Source organism: Orussus abietinus, unplaced genomic scaffold (genome assembly GCF_000612105.2).
Source record: "Orussus abietinus isolate OABI.00-Male unplaced genomic scaffold, Oabi_2.0 scaffold680, whole genome shotgun sequence".
Classification (NCBI taxonomy): domain Eukaryota; kingdom Metazoa; phylum Arthropoda; class Insecta; order Hymenoptera; family Orussidae; genus Orussus; species Orussus abietinus.
Window position 1 is genome coordinate 1 of NW_019394821.1, and position 9,338 is coordinate 9,338.

A 9,338-nucleotide genomic window follows, 5' to 3' on the forward strand; every position below is an offset into this window, starting at 1 on the left:
AAATAATTTTCATTAATTGTTTTTGTTTATAAATATTTATTTTCTTTAGGAAATCCATTCTGTCCCTCGAGCGATTCGAATTCCGCGCTGCTCCCGCCGCTAGTACGCTGTGCGGCCGGAGAGGGCAGTGCGGACCTGGAGGAAACCATCGATGGAGTCCAGTGTACCAATTATGAGGCAGAAAAATTACCTGACATATATGCCCCCCCCCCCGTGGTCTAAGATTGAATTTTGGTCTCCATATAATGACTACATCTCTATCATACATGAAATCCGGGATTTGTATATCGTCTCTATCGCATTATTGAATCGGTTACAATTTGATAGAAAGCAGCATAAACGATTGTTCAATATAACATTGAAATACAGGTAATAGCTTAGAAATGCTTCCTGGCTTTCACTGTGTTCCATATTATGAACGAAAATATCTTGGTCCTTTTGTACTACTGACGAGCACATTTTTGTTTATTATTTTAATACGATGAAACTACTTTGCCGAACATCTTGTGTTATGCAGTTGGCAACGGTCGAATATATTCGATCCGCACTGTCTCTATTACCCTAAATTTTGTTTAATTGAGTTCGATCCTGAGCCTCTCGTTCGGCCTTTAAATTCGGATTTACTGAGCCCGGGCCCGATAAATCCCGGAGTTTGCATACTGTGGAGACGTAGTCATTACTATGCCTATAGTTTTGATGGATGTGTAAACAGGTTTGGGTAAGTATAATACGTCATGTAATATATGTGGTTTTCTACGTGTATATTAGAACGTATAATACGTTCCTAGTTTTCTACGTGATCGCAAAGTACATTACACCCTTCTCTTTTTAAATAGAAAATAACAAATTCAATTAGAAATTTGATATTAAACAGGAGGTTAAGCCGAAATAATTCGAACAGAAACGCCAAATTAATTATTTCTTAACAAGTTTTACGTGTTTATATGTGCGCCAGAAGACGTTAACCTCGCGAATACATATATCATGCATCTGTGAAATCCGCCATATTGAAAACGTAAAATTTTATACAATATTGAATACAGCGCCAAATTAATTCATTGATCCTTAAAATATTTCCGTGTTTACATATATGCTAAAAGACGTCTATAACCGAGTCGAAGCTGTATATCGTCCACCTGCCATATTCTTCATATTGAAAACGTAAGTTACTGGTTTCCTATGATTTTCTACGGTTAACTACTTTCTTATGCAATAGACGTCAAAAGCCTCGAGAAAAGGGGAATTACCCAACCCTAGGTGTAAGGCATCTCCCCACTCATCTAAGGTTTTATCTAAAGCCGGTGTTTTATTAACGTTACAGCGACAAGCAACGGAGCCACGAAACGCAAGTAAGAGGTTTTGATTGGCTGGTGAGACTGTACGGTGGAAGTTCCTTAATTCCGTTATTTCTCAGCAGCCAGTCAGAACCTCTGATTCGTGTTTCGTCGCTTCGTCGCTTGTCGCTGTAGCGCTAACGCAATATCGGCCTAATCTTTTTTAGTCCAAACATGGAAGTGTCGCCCCCATGAATATAGTTCAGTGAGGGTAACAGTCGAATATACAGTTGTGCCGCGTCTGCTTTAGATGATCTGTGAAACTAGTTTCACTTTTCTCTCTATTATTACCAATCTTTGTCGTCATAGTGTTACAATTGCTTTCAATAACCTGGAGTTTTGTACAGGATCTGCCAGGGGGTCAATCGAAACGGTGGGGGTTTAGAGAAGGCGGTACACAAAATTTTTCGGAATAATTGAATGGTGCGCATTATAAACAATTAGACGGATTGAACACGACCTAGCCCCGACCAATACGTTCGATCACAATCAATCGATTTGCGTATTACCTACTTACGAATTTTTCGTGAAATGCTGTCTCATGTTATGCACTTTACGTCACGGTAATTAAGATTGAGACGAAGTGCTGTGTTTTAATAAGGTTATACGCCAAAGATTGGGACGATAGTTGAGGAATTTAATTTGACTCATAGGAGCGCCCGTCAAGCCTGTAAAAAAAGCTAGAGCGATTTTTGGTTCGCACTGCTTTTCGTAATTACTGTAATAGTTAATTCGGGTTATCCGCATGGTGACGAATCCGACTCGGAACTATTCCCTGTACCGAATATTTACTCGTGCTAGTTTTCGTTTTCATCTTGGTTCTTCAAGCTTTTGTCCTATCATACTACTCTATTCTTGCCCTACATTGTTTTGGTGCACCTGTCTAAAACATGAATTTATAGCTTTTTTTTACTGACTATTTTATCTCCTTTTCGAACTGATTACGTAATTTTAATTTGCCTCCGGTGGAGAATGCCTAAACAGAAATTGAGGAAAATCACTAGTTTGCAAACAATGTGTTGTGTCATTGGATTTCCCTGAAGGTGCTGAAAATCTCTTATCAATTTAACGTTGGGCTCAGTTTGGTTATAAGCATTGCTTCCAACGTGTCAGGTATATTCCACGATATATTGTATTTCTTGTATAAAATTAATGCTTGGTATTTGCAGAGAAATTATTTGTTAAACAGCCTTTAAATTATCTCATTTCAATGTCTTATTACCAAGGTGTTCAATTATTATGATAGATTGATTTTTTGTGCACTTATACCCAAATGTTATTTTGTAAGCAAACAATAGTTTATCGTTAAATATTTGTTTACATTGGTGAAGATTCAAAGTGAAATTAATGTTAAGTTCAATTAAATAGTTTTTATTCTAAATATTCCAGGATAACATGGGTATAATGTCATTGCCTGAAGATGCTAATTCATTGGTGTCAAACAAATGCTTCAACATATTAACTTTTATTATTATTTTTTGCCACACTTTCTGACCTCTAAAATATAGAAGTTTGTTTGTATGAACATGAATACATTCTGTGTCCTGTGGGGTGTATATGTCTTATGCATTACGACAACATACGCAACAACATAAGATACGACAGCATACTCGTCATTTGTTTTGGAACTAAATGTGTAAAGCTACAGACTGAATGCTGCAATTCCTTCTTTATAGAGCCCTTAGGGCACAAGCACAGCAAGATATACATGTGGCTATGTAACACTTAATTTCTGCGTCAAGTTGAGGCTAATGAAAAAGTCAATATTTAAATTTCATATATTAGTGTAAAAACTTACCCAGGAAATGCCAAAGAATGCAAATCGATTTATACAATTTTATTTCAGTAATTGCTAGTTCAATCATGTTATTTTTGTGTTCATAATCACATCGTAACATTTATACAACATATTTGTAAGTTCCCACTAATTATCAGAGATTACAAATGAAACGACAACTTCAAAGTTGATTTTGTGCACGATTTCTATTTAATTTGTAGCAATACCGTAATGCAATATTCATATGTGCACTATTGGAATTATGTCATGTTAACCCATTCAAAATGGGTACTTTTTTTCAATACGTATTTAAGTCCTATTCGTGATATGTATGGTTCATTAGCTTTGATGTTATGTAATTATAACTTTTTTTTATATCTGTTTAATTCTGAGGGAGGTACACAAAATGATATTGTTTTTCAAGGAATCACTTATATTTGTGATTATACTTTTCTTCCTTAGGAAATTCTTACAGAATAAGGTATAAATAATATATTTTGTGAGATACATTGTTTTTAATTTGTTACGTATATTCTGCGGTAAAGTAACCGCTAAAATAAATGAATATAATTTTCATGTATACAAAAATTGTCTAGTTTACACATCTTTTTAAAGTTTCAAAGTTTCACATCTAGAATAGATTAGCATTCATTGTAATGTTTCCATCATAATTTAATTCAAGTTATTTTATATAGAAAGTGAAAAATTTTGTTGGGTTTGAGTTCAATATGCAAATGATAAATAAATTGAGCAAATTGTCTAAAAAGATCTTTTAAATTGATTTTGCGTATTATTCATAACATTTTAGATGTACTGTTAATTGATGAAATTTCAGAACATCAACTATATAGTATGTGGTGGTGGGATAGAAAGAAAGTATCTGAGTGTGTGAATGATGACGGAAGTACCATCCAAGGATTCTGGTGAAGGACTGCCTCGTCAACACGGAATCATGTCAGGTCCACCTCCACATCACTACAATCATCCACCACCTGACATTATGCCTAAAGGGCTTGTAATCAATGGTACACATTTACTTTGTTGTTAATATAAAATTATATTATTGTTTGCTTACATATTTTAAATATATTATGTACTTAAATGTAAATACGATATGTTCTTTTAATAGAGCAGATTTATTACAATGAATTACAAGATACGTACAATATGTGGAATTTTTAGGAGTGCCAGGGAGATTACGACAATTAGAGGCGCTGTTTGTTGGTGGTCCAGTACAAGGTGGTCGAGTGGGTCATACATTTTCTATTGAGACACTCATAGATATTTTACTAGTTCTTTATGATGAGTGTTGTAATTCCTCATTACGCAGAGAAAAAACAGTTTCCGACTTTATTGAATTTGGTAAAGAAATATTAAGATACTTTAATTCCTTTTATACATTTATGTATTATTCATTTGTATTCTTTTAAATTACAGTAAAACCTGTGGCTTCATGTATTAAGAGTTTGCAATTAGTACGTGAGGACTTTGATATTGTGAAAGTCATTGGAAGAGGTGCATTTGGAGAAGTGTGTGTTGTGAAGATGAGAGGCTCTGATAAAGTCTTTGCTATGAAAATCTTAAACAAGTGGGAAATGCTAAAGCGAGCAGAAACTACTTGCTTTAGAGAGGAACGTGATGTTTTGGTATATGGTGATCGCCGATGGATCACGAATCTCCATTATGCCTTTCAGGATGACAATAATTTGGTGAGCATTTTTTATTTCATTGATTTATTGGCTTCATACATAGTTATAACATGTTTGTGTCAAGACATATTGGCACACTTATATGTTTCTTTGATATTATGTTTGATGTAATGTATCCATTCCAGCATAGTTCATTGTTTTAAAACATAATTAGACAAAATTAGATATTCAACAATGTTTTATATACACTCATTTTTATAATTTAAAAAGTTATTTAACAAAATAAGATATAACTACGTCTATAAAGCCGAGTACACATCTGAACACTAACGCGTACGAGGCAAGCTGAGGCAGAACAAATGCTTCGTACTCAGATATGTACATGTAACGAATGAAATCGTCCGAGGCAATGAACGGACGGAATCTTGACGAATGACATTTGAACAGCCTCGGATGGTGTATTGAATGATCCGCGGCATTTTGCCGCACTTGCATTGCTTGTCCACCCTTGTATGTTCGTTTTGCCTCATACGCGTTCGCACTCAAATGTGTACTCGGCGTAATGAACTTGAATATATTTTCCTGTTGTTATTTAGTACCTGGTCATGGATTACTACTGTGGTGGGGACTTATTAACACTACTGAGCAAGTTTGAAGATCGACTTCCTGAAGATATGGCACGTTTCTACATAGCGGAGATGGTGTTGGCTATTGGATCCATACATGACTTGCGCTATGTTCATCGTGATATTAAACCAGATAATGTTCTGTTAGATGCTAATGGACATATTCGGTTAGCTGACTTTGGTTCGTGTTTGCGTCTTTTTGAAGATGGCACTGTACAAAGCAATGTTGCAGTTGGAACACCTGATTACATTTCACCAGAAATTCTCAGGGTAACGTGAAACATCTGCTGGTTTTATTTGTCATATTGTAAACGTTGCAATGGTTTTATAAAAAACTGTTTAATTGTCTACTTGTAGGCTATGGAAGATGGTCAAGGGAGATACGGGCCTGAATGCGATTGGTGGTCACTAGGAGTATGCATGTATGAAATGCTTTATGGGGAAACACCTTTCTACGCGGAATCTCTAGTCGAAACATATGGGAAAATAATGAATCACAAGGTAAACTACAGAATGAACGTTTCGATGATTATTTCGTTCAAAGCATTATAGTAAACTGTAGATAAAATACACTCAATATCATTTGCGTTGTTAGTACAATATGTTATAAAATTACTTGTCACATTGATTATAATAATCTTTTTCAATTTTAGAATTGTTTTGATTTTCCAACGGATGATATATATGACGTTTCCGAAGAAGCTAAGGACCTTATGAGAAAGTTAATATGCAGTTCTGAGTTTAGATTAGGTCAAAATGGCGTCGAAGATTTCAAGGTTTGTTATAAAATAGAAATAATTTGAAGTAAATCAGTGATTTCCGGGTGGTCCATTAAAAACCGAACATCTGAATATCTGCATTGGATTTGAAGATATGTGAAAATGTTTTTAATAATACTTGAAGGGTATTGTAGGCTACATATAAAGTAAGGAAAACTTGTTTCAAGCTCATTTTTTTTCTAGAGGTATCAAGGCTATCAATGGTTTTAAGATGGAACTGTTATTTTTTATTTAATTACATTACAGAGTTAATCAAGATGAAGTCAAGGATGTATGATACATTTGTATTTTCCTTGCAAATTTTTAAATAATATTGTTTATAAATTATTGGAACTCGTTTCGCTCGAGAATTTAATTTTCAGAAAAGTAAGATAACTCGCAATGTCTATCAACTTTACTAATCCACGTTTGTCACTATTTTTGTTCTTATGTAACATAATAAATGTTCAAAATTATAACCTTTAGAATCGACACAGATATCAAAACGTATGAACCTAGATTGCAAAGCTGTTTCAATGGTATCTGCTTGATTGCAATACAGGCCCTGATATATTCTTTCATGTTTTCTGAAGTAGCGGGAAATTCAGGATATACATCCTTAGCATTCTCCATTGAAAAAAAAAAACTAACGTTATTAAAGCTGATGAGCATGTTGGCCATTATATACATCCACGATATCCAATCCAACGATATGGGAAATTGAATTACAGTACGTGAAGAATGAGCCGAACAACTGTCATGATGATACCACATTGTCTGACAAGTGTCCAGCGGTACTGTACATTTTTCAAAAGAATTGGCAGAATTGCTGGTAAAACTCTTTTGTATTTTTCTCCATTTAATGTACTGCTAATGAAATACGGTCCAATAATTGCAGAATTCCCAGAATTCCGCAAAAGGTATTAACTTTTCATGGTGTTCGTTTGTCGATTTCTCTTAACTATCGCGGATTTTCGGGTAACCAATATGTATGTTCATTAAATTTACTTGCCCTTGATTGGTAAGAAAAAAGGCCACATTGGTGAGCAATGTTTTGTTGAAAAACTGCATCATTTCAAATTTGCTTCAGTTTCCACTGACATAAAACACATGGTAAAGTGATACATGAAAAGGATGAAATTTGTGGAAGTGAAGTATTGATAAAATGCTGGTGTGAGTAGTTCTACTTTCTCGTTGAATTTGTCTTGTGCTGTCATGAGGATTTTCGTGAATTGATGCCAGAGCGTTTCTTTCATTTTGTCCTTACGTTACACTCTTGGTCGTCACTCAGTGTTTGTTGTCGACAACCAGTTGCTCTGAATGTTTTAATGATATTACAGCACGTTGAAAGAGTTGGATAACGACATTCGGCAAATGTTTTTTCGTATAAACATATTGATTTCCTCAAATACAGCCTACTCTCATCACAAATGAAAATCATGGACTCTTTCCTCTTTTGAGTAACATATTTTGAACATAACAACATTCAGATAAACGTCACGAAACAACTGAGATTATCTTACCCCTTCGGAAGCAAGAAAACTAAGATTGTAGACGTGTATTAGTAAAGTTGATAGACATTATTAAGAGTTACCTTGTTTTTCGGAAATGAAGAACTCCCATGAGTTTCAATCATTTACAAGCAATATTATTTGAACATTTTCAAGGAAAATACTAAGGTATTGTACATAATTGAATTCGTGTTGATTTAATAAATGATTTATAATATAGTTCCGTTAAAAGAACAACATAGATGATCTTGATAGCTCTGGAAATAATTAGCTTGAAACGAAAGTTTTCCTTGCTTTAAATGTAGCCTGCAATACCTTTCAAATTTGATTAAAAACGTTTTCACATATCTTCTAATTCAAAATATTCAGGTATTCGGTTTTAAGTGGATGATCTGGTATACTCGTAACAAAACCTCCAAGATCTGTTATGAAAAAAAAAGCTGTATCTAACGAAGGATATGTATTACAGAAACATCCTTGGTTTGAAGGACTGAACTGGGATGCATTAAGAGATAGCACCGCTCCCTATGTTCCTGAAGTTTCTTCCCCCACCGACACATCTAATTTTGATGTTGACGATACTGATGTTCGAAGTTCCGATGCCGTTCCCCCGGCTGCTAATTCTGCTTTTTCGGCTTTACACCTTCCTTTTGTTGGATTCAGCTTTACACAAGGAAGGTATAGTTTCATTTTCAAGAAAGCAAAATCTACTAAATCTAACAGTACATATTAGGTCTACTGGAAAGTTCTGTCCGATAATGCCGTCTCAAGTTTCAATACAAACCGACAGAACTTTACGGTAAACCTAATATATTAAACCACTATTGACCCATGACATATCAGTCAACCGTTTTATAAATGGATTATTTTTATCAGTTGTGATCTTGTCATCGGTGGAAACAATGCAAATATCAATATAAACCTACTTTAGATTTTCAAATAATTACACGGTATTTAACGAAAATATTATTTTAATATTGAAAAATATAGAAGTATCCATTTATAAAGTAAAGAGAGTCAACTATTTTGAATCGCTGACGTCAAAGGCGAGGATATCACGTAAAATTCCTAACCACTTCAGCGAAACAAATTACATTTACAGCAAACACTAAGCCTGGGAGAAACGATAGATATTCACGTAATATGTCAGCCGGTCAATTTTTAATTTATCTTGCACTAAGAAAGGAGATCTAATCCAAAAGTCAATCTGCCAAAGCCAGTGACAGGCTTTAAGGTGATATGAAAGGTGTTGAGAAATTTAATCGATGTCGATAAAATAAAATTCATCTATACCCTTTTTGATAGTAATGCTATTCCGAATACTGAAGTGCTTTCGCGTCACGTTACCGACTTTTATATTTATGTTGAAGTTTTTTACAGTCTACGTTGAGAATTATACGAAATGAAGCATTCCATATGTCATTTCAGTAAAGTAATGATAAAGAGATTGCAGTAAAACTGTCGAAATCCCGAGAACTCATAACTGTTTATTTATAACGGACCAACGGCGCTATCTGTGCCATCTAGCTGCAACTAAATTTTTGCTCTAAAAATACGTGTTAGCCATGAGACAAGCCAGCATTTTTTCGCAATCGTTGGTGAAAGTATTTTTCATATCTTCCCATCTGATTCTGTAATATTCCATTACTACAGTATTCTAAATTGTTTGCGCTAGGTCCTGAA

The 9,338-nt window shown here is 34.5% G+C and overlaps 1 protein-coding gene across 3 annotated transcripts; it reads left to right on the forward strand.

Moving 5' to 3' along the window:
• Positions 1-1,547: 1,547 nt before the first annotated feature.
• Positions 1,548-8,941, forward strand: LOC111674116 (serine/threonine-protein kinase MRCK alpha-like). Of its 3 annotated transcripts, none has more exons than XM_023433313.1 (8): positions 1,548-2,447; positions 3,947-4,136; positions 4,294-4,473; positions 4,549-4,820; positions 5,357-5,656; positions 5,744-5,887; positions 6,040-6,162; positions 8,125-8,941. In XM_023433313.1, the coding sequence occupies exons 2-8, from the start codon at positions 4,004-4,006 to the stop codon at positions 8,386-8,388; spliced, it is 1,416 nt and encodes a 471-aa protein (XP_023289081.1). In that variant the 5' UTR covers positions 1,548-2,447; positions 3,947-4,003; the 3' UTR covers positions 8,389-8,941. The 3 variants fall into 3 exon arrangements, with proteins under 3 accessions (XP_023289081.1, XP_023289082.1, XP_023289083.1); XM_023433314.1 differs by having other exon boundaries at positions 1,548-1,897; XM_023433315.1 differs by having other exon boundaries at positions 1,548-1,757.
• The last annotated feature ends 397 nt before the right edge of the window (positions 8,942-9,338 follow it).